Genomic DNA, 15,363 nt, shown 5'->3' with positions numbered 1-15,363 from the left:
CTTTTACAATACAGCTGCTTCTAATGTAGGTTTATTATTAGTCTCCATCTACATTACGACCTCCTCAGCTCACTGGAATGACCAGAAAACCCAATGAGAAAACAAACAGCATATGGCAGCCCTGGGAAAGGTAAATGGCCATTTGGTAAGTAGAGTTTAGTTTTAGTTAGCAGTGCTAAAGGGGTTTGGGAGTGCAATAACAGCTCAGAATAAGGAGTAGCCCTCCTGTAGCACCCTAGTAAGAAGAGGTCATTCCACTTGCAGCCACAGTGGGATCAGAGTGAGAATAAACCAGAAAAAGCCTTAAAGCAGAGCTAGGAAAAGGAAAACTTGATGAAGTGAGCCTTTACACAGCCCTGTGACCAGAAACTGGCTCTGTGACACTGCTACATGAACAATCAGAAAACCCCAGTATCTCCAGCTAGCAGCTTAAGTCAGCCAAGTAACCTCTCTCCAGCACTAACATCGGGTACCTCAAATGCTTCTCTTCTGGTCATTAATCCCCTCTGCTGACAGCTGTGCACAAATGCCTGCAGAGGTGTGTTCTCTTTCATCTGGCCAGCAATCTTGTACACCCTAAAGCATGAAGACTAATAGCCCTGCACAGCTGAGAAGATACTGTTCTTCAAGGAAACACCTGGTCTTCCTTGTCCTTTACCATGCCCACAGTTCTCTTCAGCTGATCTGATTTCTCTCATCATTCATTGCTTCTTTACAAGAGTTCTCAGGTCATCTTTCCAGCAGCCTTTCAGTACCCCAAGAGGGGATGTAAGAAGAAAGGGGACAGACTCTTTAGCAGGGGCTGTTGTGACAGGACAAGGAGAAATGGTTTCAAACTAAAAGAGGGAAGATTTTGATTGGATATAAGAAAAAAAGTTTTTACAATAAGGGTGGGAACTGACACAAGTTGCCCATGGAGGCAGTAGGTGCCTCATCCTTGGAAATACTGAAAGTGAGGCTGGACAGGCTCTGAGCATCTGATCTAGGGTAGGTGTCCCTGTTTGTTGCAAGGAAGTTGGACCAGATAGCCCTTAAGGTTCTGTTCCAACTCAAACTACTCCACAGATTCGTCCTGTGCTACAATAGCCCTTCAAGGCTTTGAACTCCCATGGGCTGTTGCTCATTCCCTTGGGAGCTCATCACAGCCTGACAGCTCTCACTAACATTTTCCAAAACTCCCTGCTGATTAACAAAACTGCAAACACTCAAAGAAAAGGACACTCTCCTCAGCCCCGTGCATGCTGATGGCAGAACTGAGGCTAATGGCTGGTGAAACACACTGGTTGTCCCCACGCAAGCCACATACATGTGCTGTCCATGTGGAGCCCTCCATCCTTTCCAGCCACTGCTCCCCTTCCCACTTTGGTTCACATGCGTGTGGTTTTAAAGCAATGAGATCATCTTTTGAAAAAGCTTTCTGCTTGGCTACAAACAAACCCCAGGTCTGCGTGTGATCTAGGAGAGGCACAGAGGCTGTGTTAATGAGGTTTACCATTTCCTCCAAAACGGGATGCTCACTGCATGTTGTCACAAAGTGCTCGGGGACCAGACTCCTCTCTTACAGAAGAGACCCTCATTTAGAAATATGTCAAATCAACAAGACAACAGCAATATAACTGCCTTCAACCCTTACAACATCCTTGCAATACACTTTGACCCAACAAATAGAACAGTGAGATAGAGGAACTGACTTTTATGCTACAGATTGGACAGCTTTCCTCTCTGGAATCTAAACGTTGGCTTGTAAGGCACAGCAGTACTGCTGTCTGTCACTGCTGGGAATATTCACTGAGATGCACGTGGAGAGAACTAGTTCAAAGCCACCTTCTATCAGGAACATGATAATGGCTCTCTGTCCCAGGATTTTCTCATTTCATCTGATCTGCTTTTCTGAGTGAAGCATTCCACCGTTGCAGAAGTATTGCACAAGAGGTACTTGAGCATCGGAATCACGAGTGCTTAAATCTTTACTGCTTCAGAAGTTGGAAAAAGGCAAACAAAGAAATTACAATGGCAACATGAGCCTTAGGAAAAAAGAATCAATACAAGACTTTCCCATTCTTTCAATGGGAAAAATTCACACACAACTACATGTACTTTTGCTCAAAATCAAAAGGTGGTAATGCTCGGTAAGAAAAGTTTTTAAGGCCTTGTCTGTCTGGTACTTGAACACAGCATAGCTGCACTGACCAAAGGTGAGCCAAATTTCTCTCAGAACTATGGGATTTTAATGCCCCTTTCTAGGTACCTTTGAAAACTCTCACCATAGTACTGTAGGTGTCCTTATTCATAGCAGGCAAGTTGGACTAGACAGCCTCTAAGGGTCCCTTCCCACTGAGGACATTCTGTGATTCTAATCTGAGTGTCTGAGATCTCCAATGAATTTTATTTTAATATTTGGTTATCTCCTGACCTGTTTTCCTTCCCATCTAGCTATGAATGGTCACCTCTAAATGTGAGCATTTTTCAGGCTGACTGAACCTCTCATTCTTTCTTCTCCATCCCTTAGTTTCACAGGAGTTATGCTGGAGGATTTAACAGTGTTTACATTTACAAGCTTTGGGAATTTCATCTGCTTCCACTAAAAAACAGGAACCACTTGTCCAGGTTCACGACCCTCAAACCAACATAATTGCTTTCACTTGCCCCAGCTTGAAAGGGTTAAAACACGTGTTGCTTTTCACAAAGATAAGTTGTTTGCTTTTACAAACAGACTGCACATTCTTGTTCAAATAGTTTTAGCCCATTTACTGGGAGCAGCAGGATGCGGAGCAAGTTCTGTGCACCAGCAAAAGATCTCTCCTTCAAATCTAGTTGGTAATCCAAACTGAACTCCAGCCAAGGCACAAGCGAAGTATCACCCAAGGCTAAGCAGGAAGCCCAAGATTAGGCAGAGCCTCTTTTCCCAGACCCTTTGGGGTTTCCCTGCCAGAGGCATGCTGAGCAGGCAGGCTGCGGAAGAGCTGCCCCGCAGCACAGCCTGCTGGCACAGCTCAGTCAAAGCAGCGGTGCTCTTAGCACTCAATCAAGCCCAGGAACAGCACAGAAAGACAAGACTGTACGAAACACAGAGCACAGGATAACGTGCTGCTACACCCTCCTGATCCACAGCTGGGCTGTTTGGACACAGGCTGGACAATTACACTGAACAACATAAGCGTGTTCACAGATCAGGTTTATCTGGTCCAAGGTCATGGGAGTACAAGGATGTTGGCCCAAAATGCTGTAGAGCAAAGACCAGCTTTGCCCATGAGAAGCAGCCGTTCAGTAAAACCAACATATCAAAGCAGAGCCCTTGAACTACTTAGACATTCTAGCAAATAGGAGTGATCCTAGCTCTGGGTTATTCCTGCTGTTTTTTTCTAGAAAAGCACAGGCTTACAGGCCTGTATTTTGTGAAGGATGAGAGTATTTCCTTTTGAACACATAGACCAATTTCAGCCAAGCGCAACAAAGGTAACGAAGTTTCATGAGGCTTTGAGGCCATAGAGAAGAAACAACTAGAGCTGCCTTGGCTAGGGGAGATGCTGTTATTGTGGACTTGTATTTACTACATACCAGAAAACCCACAAAGGAAGAAATCCTTAGAAATGCTTTAGTAGGGCAGGGCTCTGGTTTCTTCCTTTAATGCCAGCAACCATGAGACAAATCCAGAGAAACCAATTCCACACATATCTGTTTCCAAAGCTTCCCATGTGTTTTTTTATTACCTCCATCAGCTGCTGTAAAAGATAACACTCGAGTCCAGCTTACACTCCCCTACTCTGGACACCACATGGGATATTATAAACCCACATGTTCAGTCTATAAGTCGTTCATTCTGATTTTTCCTTTAAACAGCTTAGTATTAATTTATTCCTTTCTTCTCTGCTACCTAGAACAGCATACTTCTACAGGCAAGTAAATACTAGGGAGGTGGAACTAGAAGTAATGAAATCTAAATTTAATTCCAGGATGTTCCTGTGTTTTATCAAGAAAGAGGCCATGCAGCAGGTTGAAACCCAGTGTGCATCAGATATGCTATGCTTCACAGCAGCAGAGTGTTGTTTTTGGCAGATAGCATGGCAGGACCCCGACTATTGTTACACTAGGAATTCAGCAAGCAAACATTCAAAAGGTGTTGCATTTCCTTGTTTAACATACTTGCTGTTAACTACTGCAGCACTCTATCAAGAAAAAGGGATATGTTCTGGAAGGCAGGCTGTCACCCCAACAGAACAAATGGGTTTGAGGTAGAAATGACGAAGTGTTTGCTGTTGGTGGCCTCCAACACATGAAGAGCCAGCAGGGAGGAAGCTCTCATACCTTCTGACCTGCGTATCAAGCCACTGCTAGAGCAGAGCCCTTCAGAGGACCCCATGTGCAATCCAGCTTCTACAGGCCCACTGCCCACGTCCACTGAGTAGCAGGATGCGAAAGCATTATGAAAGCAGCAAAGCTGCCAAATCTTTACAACTGGTTTCAATGTACAAGCCCCAAAATACACTTTGAGTTTTAGAGGCTATGCTCCAGACAATTATTTTTAATGCATTAACTGGTCTTGTCTCACAAAAGCACTGGGATGCAAAGAAGAACTTACTTGTGTCACCGGCTGGCACTATGCTTTGAGGTCATTATGGTTTGCATGATGATCTCTATCTTGTGTGTAAAATTGCACCAGGCAAGACACGCTTTAGTGCTCTGACTTGAACTAAAAACTTAGTTTCTGCTGAGACAGTAATCCACAGCTGGAAGTGCCATTACTTCAGTAAGAACAAAACATGACAAACAGTGCCAGGATACGAGGAGGAGAGCAAGATGTAAACATACATGCGACTGTGGGAACTGCAAAAAGCTTCTGATGAGGAGTCACCTTCCTGTAAGAACCTGTCAAGAAGCCACAAGGATTTTTATGATAGTGGTTTCTTTCAGCTGTGATGCAGTTGTAACACCCTCATTCTGTCCATGAGAAACTCCTTCAGACTTGTAAATACAGTTGTAACCCAACTCCAACTCTCGTAATTATATCACACATACTTAAATTATCCCTGCAGGGCTTTGTTTGTGTTTTAATAAACAAACCTTTAAAAGTGTCTGTTTTTAAAAAAGAAAACAGAGTCTTAAAGTAATGGCCCCTTCCCGCTCTGAGAAATCAGTACAGGACTCTGACATCACTTTAAAGAGGAGAACAAATAATTAATGCAACTTTACAAACTTCTGCTCCACTCCACAGAATCTGGCATCTGACTTCTGTTCTTCTTCAATGAGGAGATCCACAGAGACCAACAGAAATAAGGCTATAGTTGGCGTGAAGTCCATCCAAAAAATTCTTTTTTCCAAGATAAGCAATTTCAATTCCAGTGATTACAATGTTTGCCCTTGTGTAATTGCTCAGGTAACTTGAAAAAAAAAAATAAAAAATTACTACATAGCAGCTGCAACACCAACTCTTTATGCAGGAAGGCACTTCCTGCAGAGAACAATTCACTCACACAGCAAGAGATTAAAACAGGGAGCATTACTAACTGGACTCACCCTACCTAAATGCAAGCATCTATTTGAGATGTCTAAATGAGGAGAAAAAGTAGAGAACTGAATCCAAGGTAACACTCTGGTCCTCACTCAGGAGACAGCAGGGAGCTGAGACAGTTCTTATCGCAGTATCTTGAATACAGTGCAAAGACCACATGCTTAGGTCTGTGGTTAGTGACTCACCTGCTTAAGTCATGCAATTAAGGTGAAACCTGAGATCTTTATGTAAATGCAAGTCTCTGGACTTCGAAGTTGTGGAGCATCTGCCTGACATCTGCTAATAGCTCAGAACAGTCGTGCTGACTCCCAGGCATCTCAACTGGCTGCAACTCCCAAGCTATACCGAGGGACGTCCCCAACACTGCATCAGATGCATCAGTCTAGTTAAAAGAAATACAATGCACATTGATCTGGTGTTTTGCTAGCAGAATACATACCTCACTCAAATAAAAGTGAAATTAAACACTGAAGAATGTTTGCTGAAAAATCAAATGCTTTCTACTCTCTCTCAACTGCAGGTCTGAGGCCAGCTGTGTGTACATGTGCAGTAAGAGTTCCAGATGATCGGTGACTCTAAGCTGGTCCAGAATGCAAGAAAAGAGCTTGATGCTTCATTCACAGCAATTAATAAGCACACTAAGTGTGTCTGCATACCTGGGAGAATGGCACATAGCACTCTGAAAGAACAGAAGCCAGACTTGGAAAGATGATCAGCATTTTCCACGACATGGTCACACCTCCAGTGCAGCCTTCTAAGACCCTGTAGTTGGAACATTCAAGCAGAGCTCATCTGCATAAGCCCAAAAAGGCCATTTGTCTGCTGCTAAGCTGGCAAGGACAGGAATGAAAACAGAAATGCAACAAGATATGCCCTTCCAGGGCCCCATTTATTGAATGAATACAAAAATAAGATCATGTAATGTAGAGGCACAGTAATCTGCTTCATGGTGAAAAGATATCTTGGGTTAGCAGTGAACAGTGTTTACAATGCCTTGTAAACAGACCTCTTAACAAGCAAGAAGCGTACCGAAACATGACATTGGATTAGAAGTTCCCTGTTGTAGCAATACTCCACACTTCTCATCTAGTGATGTCAGAGCATTTTGTAAGAGCTGGGAGCATCCTTCGCTTCATTTCCGGAGAGGAGCACACGAAGCCAATGAAACATGATGAACTTGCGCTCTAACAGTGTAAAAAGCACCACGTCATTTTCAGAGGACGTCGTCTTACCTCTTGATAGGTTAGCTTTGCAATGAAAAATAATGGCCAAAACCATTGTGCATTATGGGAAAGTTTTAAGAATGACTATTTTTAAAGCAATCTCTTGCAGTTGAATAAAAAAAATATATATATATATATGTTTTTTTTTTCTTACTACAGTACATGGCATTTCTCCTAAATTGCACCAGAAGTAACTTTGGAAGCACTTTCAGTTTGTGTTATAGGCGAATGGGAAAGACAAAATTGGGTAGGTTTTCAGTCTCCTTTCCATCTCTCTTACCCATTACTTTATCCCCGCCTTTTCACATCTCTGAGTCCACATACATTCCATTGATCAGGTAATCCACTTGCGTATAATCTTTCTTTTTGTAACTTTCATAAGCCTGCATGAGAAAAAGAACTATAACAGTTATTAAAAAAAACGTACCAAATAAAAGCACTGCAAGAAGCAAACTCTTATCCACTAAGTACTGAGTCAGAGGCTCAGCAGCGATGAGAAGATATTCACTGTTTGTGCCCTGAGTTTCTGCAGTGCTCAATGCTGTTGTACCAGGTGCGTTTGCTGGAGCTGTGGTTGCATGCTTAGTGGAGGGAACGGGAGATGTTGACCTTATTCCTTGCTCAGTCATAGCTGCTGATGTAGGGCCAATAGTTAAAACTGTGGCACCTTTGGTAGAACCCTGAAAAGAAGATGATTCACTCAAGGATGTCGAGGCTTTACTTGTTTGTGGCAACGTTACAGTTGTTGGCTTCACAGAATGTGGACTCACAGAGGGGATGAGTGCAGCAGAGGTCTGGGCATCCTGCTGGGTGGAGGTGTTTAATGGTGGGCTTGGTGTCTTCAGCCCAACTCCAACAGAAGTGAGGATACTGGAGCGGGAAGTGCTCGCTGGGTTAAACTGCTGTGTTTCATTCATTTGAGTACCTGCTTCAGAAGTGGCAGCAAGGGGAGAAGTAGAAGTGGAAGAAGGAGGCAGTACTGAACCAAAGCTACTATTTCCTAAGTTTTCAGCTGCGATTGGAAGCTTGGTGACGTTGCTGGAAGTGGAAGCAGTAACATTAACAGGAGTGGGATAAAAGACAGTGGATGACATGGCTGTAGTCTGGAGACTTCCAGAGGCACTGGAAGCTTTGGTAGCTGTTTCAGAAGTCGCAGTGAGGACAGTCGTGCTTGTGCCAGTCGATACGACTGTGGTAGTGCTGGCAGTCACTGCAGTGGTGGTACTGTTGCTTACAGCTGTTGTTGCTCCTGCATTTGCTGAGTCAGCAGCAAGCAGATGCCTCAAGCGTATCCTGTAAGCCTGAGTGGTTGAAAAAAACAGGTTTTCTCTGGTGCGCTGTTCAACCTGTGCATTTACTGACCTCTTTTTTTCCTGTTGATAGCTTTGGTGGTGAAACAGGAGAGTTTCCCCGAAGACAACTTCTTTAAAGAGAAAGAAACAATGAGTTCCCTAAAAATAAAACTCTGAAGCTCAAATCTGACCTCACTCACACATGCTTGAGGTGACTTTTGAGTGTTCTGCAACGTTACTGCAATGTTACTGAGGTTGCCCTGATTATACAAGCAGCCTGTTTGCCTCTGGCACAAAAATCCTGGCAATTCCAGAAAAAAAAAGAAAAAAAACAATGCCAAAATATTTTCCCTTTCTCTTAAAAAAAAAATACAAGTACATCTGTTATGCCTTTATTTTTCAAAGGACAGAGTGTGGAATGCAAATGGCCCGAATGAATCATGCCTTTAAAATAGAGAGGCCAATAAAAGTTACCCATCATGCACACATAGGTGCCAGAGCTGTTACCAGACAAGTATAACAATTCTTCCAGTTTACAGAATCATTATGCAGGTATTTCACAACCCATCTCCCTTGCCAGTGATGGTCTAAATTTTAAGGCAAAAGGATCACATCTTGGATTTAGCAAGAGTTTGAAGCACGGCATTACCTCCCAGCAGATCTCTGATGTCTTGCTCTCCAGCATTCTGGCACACACTTAACCGGTCACACCGCAAGAGGACACAATGATTCTGGTAGGACACAGACCAGTTGCACTGATGGTTATCTAAAAACAGCAGGAGACAGGTAATTTGTTAATAGTCCTGGTAAAATACACATGGAACCCTCAAAATCCTTCAGGCCAGAACAGACTTGACCTTAAGTCAGATTCTTCAAAAGCTTGTCTAGATCCCATTTAAATGCTAGCATTCAACTGGATGCCTTAATGAAGGAAAAAAAAAAAGTGAGTTGTAGCTGAGATGACATCTGTCACTCACAGGAGATGGCTCTCATATCAGTGCTTGAAGTTACAAAGAAATTTATTCCTTAGCTGCGGAACCACGATACCACTGGCCAGGGGAGGCATCACAGACATTGCATTTCAGTCAGTCAAATCCCAACAAGTTAAATAAGTTCACTTCAGTCATCACGGAAGGAACTTCCCCTCCTGGCATCCCTTCTAACTCATTAGCTTGTTTCTGTCCTTGTCCGCATACGCACAACCAAGCTTTGAGGAAGCAATGAGCATCCTCCAACCAGCACTGATAAAATCACATCTCAAACACTGTGCTCTGCTTGGAGGCTCCTCAACGTACAAACGCAGCATTGCCATACTGGAGTGAGTCCAGAGGAGGCTACTAGGTAGTAGGGAGGCTGCAGCACTTGATTTACAAGGGGGCCTGAGAGCACTTGGTTTGTTCATTCTGAAGAAGAAAAGGCAAAGAAGAAATTCTCATTGCTGTCCTCACCCACGTACTGTAAGGGAATGCCACTCATGAGCCAAATTCTTCTTGAGGGCACACGAGGGGAGAGGCAGCAGACAGCGAGTTCCAACACAGCAAACTCCATCTCAAGACAAAGGGAAAAATGAGCTTCCACCATAACAGCAGTCAAATGCTGGGCTGGAAGCCTGGGAGCTTATATATCCTCCATTAGGCCTTGAACAGCCTGATCTACGCTGGTTCTGCTTTGACATGGGTTTGGACCACAGATATCTTCAACAGATCCCCTGGTGACTTAGTTATGCTGCTATTCTATGTTAATATCATCATTCATTTCAGGGACTGGGAAATATTGCGTGTTGTAACAAGCAGCCACAGAAGAAGATAACAGAACACTCAGTTTGTGATGAATCATCACCAACTGACCACCCATCAGCAGATCAAAGAGAACTTAAATGTACAGTAGTAGCAGCAGTTCATTTCTGTGTTCTATTAGAAGTGTAAGAAAGGGCAAAGAACAGGCACATGTGGTACATATGGCATTTAAAGTTCTTATTTACCAGGAGAGTTACCTTCACTGAGAATATTAAGGATATCAGAGGCTTGAACTTTTCATAATAAAACATTTACACTACCACTGTTACCAGAAGAATTTGGAGAAAAATTATGAGCTTGAAGAAGTCCCTGTACCTACAGCTGAATGTGCCATTTCCTAATCTCACCTTCTGTTCCTCTCTTGATAAACTATGCTAGAAGAGAATCACAGACCATCTACTGTTGTAAATTGTGTCATTTCTTGCTTCTTGGGTAAACAAAAAGCCATCACCATACTTTGCATTAGTACGTATCTAAGTCAGTTTAACTCAGTTCAAAATAGTTCAGAAAACAATGGATGGGGTCAGCACTGTTACAGTACTCTGATTTCTGCTACCATCGGAAATGCATCCAGCTGCCCCCAGGACAGCAAAGTACTCCTTCAGAAGTGGACTGATGGGTGCTCCCTTCAATGAGAACCTGGAGCTGGAGACCGAGGCTCCAGCTGATGTTTCCAATGCAAGACTCTTGCTCCCCAGTCACTCCTCTTTGCTCACTTCCAATTAGGAGACCTCAGGTAGAAAAGAAGCAGAAACTGGAGGGACAACAAAAGCTGTACAGAGCCATTTTAAAAGGAAAGAAAGTAGGCAACGAACATCAAGATCTTGCCATACAAAAGTGGTTTATTTCATTTTTAAATCTGCTATCACTGGAAAGAAATCCCAGATCCTCAATGGCAAGCAGAAAGCAAATGTACAATGTGCTGGGGAAGCAGGGAGCAGGAATATTTGCTCTCACAGACATTCAGTATTTTCCCTTTATCTTCCCTAGACTCATGCAAGACCACTCAGAATGATGACCAGGTGGCACTGCTCTCTGAGCCAGGCTGTTCAGACACTGAGATTCCCAGCCCTGGACCAACCACCACAGAAACATCCTGGGAAAGTGTTAGAGTGTGGTTTGTGATGCAAAAGGAATAACAGAAGCTTATTTCCTTTCCAACATGGGTTCACCTTGCTCATCAGGAGTCCAGAAATGCCCAACTGGCTGATCCTTGCCAAAAGCTCAAAAACTCTAGGTGTTAAAAGAAGGCATCCTTATGATGTTCCTATCAATCTCAGATATTCGTTTATCATCATCTCATCTCTACCACAGCATCACTGACTCTTTGTAGGTGCTACAAGCTTTCACTAGATGTGACTAGATAAGTTAGGGTCCTTAACAAGGATACCTCTCAAAGACTTGTTTAGAAGTTCAAGACTTCTTTAGAAGTATAAAGACATCACAGAGGTAGACACCACAAAGCTCTTCCCTGGTCTTGTTTAATTCTGTGCTTGATAGCAGGATAATTAACACCTCATTTCTAAGGGTGGGGAAAAAAAAAAACAAAAACCACGAATACCAGTGAACAAAGACTACTCATTCCAATGCAGCTGTCTACTCTATAGCTCTGTTCACTTGCACACATCTGGCCGCATTGAATTACCCTCCAAGTCAAGTGACCTAACACCATTTGCACGCTACTAGCGCATACTAAGTGCACATGAATGCTGTTTCTTACGAAAGCTATAAAGGCCATAGGAAACGACTGTTCTGAATTCAATTTAACCAAAGCTGTCAGGAATTATTTAGAACCGAAGTACTGCACAAAGAAGCCATACTTGTAAATGCCTGTAAACAACTGGAGCTAATTTAAAAAAGGTTGTTAACAGGGGAGCAGAAGAAACCTTTAAGGAAGGGGAATATCAGCTGGAATTCCTGCCCAAGGACAAGAACCTTACCTGAAGCAGCTGGGCCTTTACAAGCCTGCCTGCATTGCTTTTCAGTTGTGAGCCTATTTATTTGCACTACATGCACACCTCTGGCTTTCAGGACAGAAAATCTGTTTTCGCATATACAGAAGGAGATCAGTAGGAAGAATACAATGGCAGTCCACATCTTCAGGGTTGGCCTTGCAGGCAGCTCTCTTTCCAGGAGCCTGCAGTACAGGAAAATACTTTCTTATATCACCTTCAGATCAGCTGCAGTATCCCTACAAAAGAAGAAGAAAACAACTGATTTATATGAAAAGGTTGCACTTGAAGTGTCTTACTAAACACATTCCTAACAGCAGGAATGGAAAAAAAAGCACAAAAGGTAAGTTGGTATCATTGCACAGCACACAAGCAATGAAGCAGAGGCAGGAAGAGAAAAGCCTATTCCGAAGTTCAGTGTCTTTCTTTGGAAACAGCACTTTGCTCTCCCTTTCTCAGACTCCAACAGAGAACAACTAAAGTTACACTTTATTCCTTTATTTTCCTTATCATTCAAAGGTGAAAAACTTTTAAAGATGTGAAATTTATCTTCTACAGTCAAGATCTCCACAAAGAGCAGGAAGAGCTTTGCTACCTATTGCTCTGATTTCAGCTGGCAGAGTTTATCTGGCTGTTGTCAAATACTCAGAGTGTACAAAGCCAAACTCAACGCCCATAGCAGCACAGATACAGTGCCTTTGGACTCAGTCTGGAATCCTTCATCTGTCTCCAGACTCAGTAGACACGCTTTCACGAGCCTGAGCATACTGGTAATACAGGGATCTACAGATCTTGCATATACCCAGAACCCAGCCCTGCCTTAGTGCCAAGTCAGTCACAATCAAGCATCAGGATTGGTTCATTCCTGCTTTGGTTTTCCTGCTGATTGTCAAAATTGTTGATTCAAAACAAGCAAGAGCCAGTAATTCATATCGTAAGACACACCAGCTATTGCTGAAGGAGATTCACACCTATTGCAAGGCTCCTTTTCCCCACACAAAGCAACTAATAGGCAATGCTTCTTCTTTGTTACCAATGCACACAAGAGAATTCTGTCCCAGCAGATGGGATCTCATCCTTACAGTCACCAGAGCAGCTCCTATTGACTTCAGAGCAGATCACCAGCTTCTATCTGGACTCACTGGTTGTTTCCATTTTTTTTTCTCCTCCAAGTTTTATATGAACAGCCTGAACCAGACTAAATATTGACTTCTTCCCTAAGTAGCTTTAAAGGGCAACTCTCTTTCTCACCTCTGAAACAAGCTTTAGTCCTCATCCCACAGTTACGATAAGACACATCATGTACTTCAAGAAGTGTCACGATACAACTTTGCCTGATGTCTCAGAGGTGTACATGACTACTGCATTTGAAGACACAAACAGATGATAGCACAGAGGATGAGCTGCATGTGTGAATGGTATAAATAAGCAAAGCAGAAAGCATCCAACAATCCAACAAGCCTACAATCTTGATTCCACCACACATGCAAGGTTTACCTTGAGCTCTGAACTCCAGTCCCTGCCACATTTGGGTATTTAAGAATTTGCATTAGAGCCCTCCACCCTCCAACCATGAAAGCCCATGATAATATTTATTACTAATTCCAGATCGTTACATTTTGATGTCTTAATGAAATTTCCTGAGTTTTCTCTTTACTCCAAAGTCCAGGTAACAGAAGTTTAAACTCAAAACTCCCTGGAAAAGGGTGAAACATCAACAGCTATTCCAAACTGTGCTGGGCTGCCAATAAGTCAAAGGTAGGAACAAATCCTGACCATAAGTTGCAGTGCATCAAATTCAGCATCCCTAGTCACTCTGTTAGTTCTGTGAGGAAGTGCCATGTGCTTTCCAGTGCACCCTTCCTGCTTACCACATATTTATCCAAGTTATAAAAAGAGCTTTTTCCAAGTAGGTTTCTCACCCCAGTCAGAAGTTCATGCCTGGGTCACCCCACCTGGCAGTTGGAAGCATTTCAAGCCCTGGCAGGGAACGGCAGCTCACCAGCCCCATCTAGTCCTGCCAGCCCAGATCTGCTGAGAGGAGAGTTGTGCATTGCACAACCACAGCCCTTTGCAACAATCAGGTGCTTGCTGTTTATCAGCTTGTCACCTTACACAGAAACAGTTGCAGGGTTTTTGCTAGGTTTTTTTTTTTTGCTTGTTTGTTTCACAGGTCACCAGCAGAGATTCAGCAAGCAGTACTTGGCTCACAGAAAAAACAAAAACAGATCTTAAAGAGTAAGCTTTATATTTTAAAGAGAGCCCTGCTTATGTTTGCACTACCCTTTCAAGGTAAGAAGGTGTAAGAAGGCTTACAAAAAATTATATTTTATAGCCCAAAAAGGGTCAACAGGAGTGAACAGGTTCTGCAATAATACATGCATTTACTCCTTTGTCCAGGCCAGAGAAGAAGAGGGGCTCAGGGGTGACCTTATTGCTCTCTACAATGACCTAAAAAGAGGTGGGGGTCGGCATCTTCTCCCTGATAACAGTGACAGGACGAGATGGAATGGCCCCAAGTTGCACCAAGGAGTTTCAGGTTGGATATCAAGAAACCTTTCTTCTCAGAAAGAGTGGTGACACAGACAGCCCAGAGAGGTGGTGTAGTCACCATCCTTGGAGGTTTCCAAGAAACCTTTAGATGTGGTACTAAGAGACACGGTGAGGATGGGTTAGTGGTCAGACTTGGTGATCTTTGTGGTCATTTCCAGCCTTAATGATTCTATGATTCTAGATTGTATGATTCTAAACATGGCTGGCGCCCAGCAGTCATTGGACCCGATGACCAAAAGGTTCTGGGAGAGCTCTGATCACAGCGCTAATATGGGATTAAGAACAGATAGTATGAACATACTTACGTGGCACAAATGCAGGTGCTCAGGAGGTGGTAAATATGGGTGGTGTGGTGGCAAGACTACACACAGATTAATCAAGCCTTCACACAATCCCATACATCCATAGCAAGAGACAAAATTACTTACAGATCACTCTTCCAACTTAACCACCGCCTTTTATAATTACAAGCAATAGGCTTTATTTCTTCATTCCCCTCACTTCTAACCCATCCCATATGGTTCCATTTGTACTCTGACTCCAAGAAACTCCACTGAGCACTCACCCCACACAGCTACGTCCCAGAAGAGCACTTGCTAAAGCTTCCCCTCCCAATTCTGTTGCTCCCCAGATTAAAACATCCTCTGCTTTAGTCAGAAACAAAAAATCAACACCAGCATTATCAGAAGCAATTTTGAGAAATCAGGGCACAATTCATTCTTTGAGCACTACCTTCTCCATATGTAAAGCATCCCCCAAGGAAATTAAAAGTCAAACCAAACCACAAAAGACAGCGAAGGAATAAAATCTGGGGGAAAAAAAACTACACTGAGAAGTGTAAAATTTACTTTTACCATCTGTGGCTACAAATCAACAGGGAACAAGCACACTGGAAAACCAGAATAACTTTGAGTCAACAACTGAATGACTGATGGCTTTGCAATGTACACAGACATCCAGAGGACACTTCCTGCTGGGTTTCAGAAGTGTTCCTCTATTCTTGCTGATTTCCCTGAACTCAAGCAAAGGAATTATGAT

At 43.1% G+C, this 15,363-nt stretch overlaps 1 protein-coding gene across 2 annotated transcripts in view; it reads right to left on the bottom strand.

The window, feature by feature from the left end:
* Positions 1 to 6,367: 6,367 nt before the first annotated feature.
* Positions 6,368 to 15,363, bottom strand: part of C5H11orf24 (chromosome 5 C11orf24 homolog) — a 26,622-nt gene continuing 17,626 nt past the window's right edge. Inside the window, exons 3-5 of one of the 2 annotated variants that reach the window (XM_031553469.1) lie at positions 11,761 to 12,011; positions 8,674 to 8,790; positions 6,368 to 8,152 (exon numbers count right to left, since the gene is read on the bottom strand). In XM_031553469.1, the coding sequence (XP_031409329.1) occupies positions 7,035 to 8,152; positions 8,674 to 8,790; positions 11,761 to 11,917 (1,392 nt within the window). In that variant the 5' untranslated portion in view covers positions 11,918 to 12,011 and the 3' untranslated portion in view covers positions 6,368 to 7,034. Of the gene's footprint in view, positions 8,156 to 8,673; positions 8,791 to 11,760; positions 12,012 to 15,363 lie in introns of both variants that reach the window. The other variant, XM_010711164.2, reaches the window with a different exon arrangement.

The sequence above is a fragment of the Meleagris gallopavo genome, chromosome 5 (assembly GCF_000146605.3).
Source record: "Meleagris gallopavo isolate NT-WF06-2002-E0010 breed Aviagen turkey brand Nicholas breeding stock chromosome 5, Turkey_5.1, whole genome shotgun sequence".
In the NCBI taxonomy this organism is placed as follows: domain Eukaryota; kingdom Metazoa; phylum Chordata; class Aves; order Galliformes; family Phasianidae; genus Meleagris; species Meleagris gallopavo.
The sequence above is the reverse complement of the archived record's forward strand: the minus strand, read 5'-3'. Positions and strand labels throughout refer to the sequence as shown.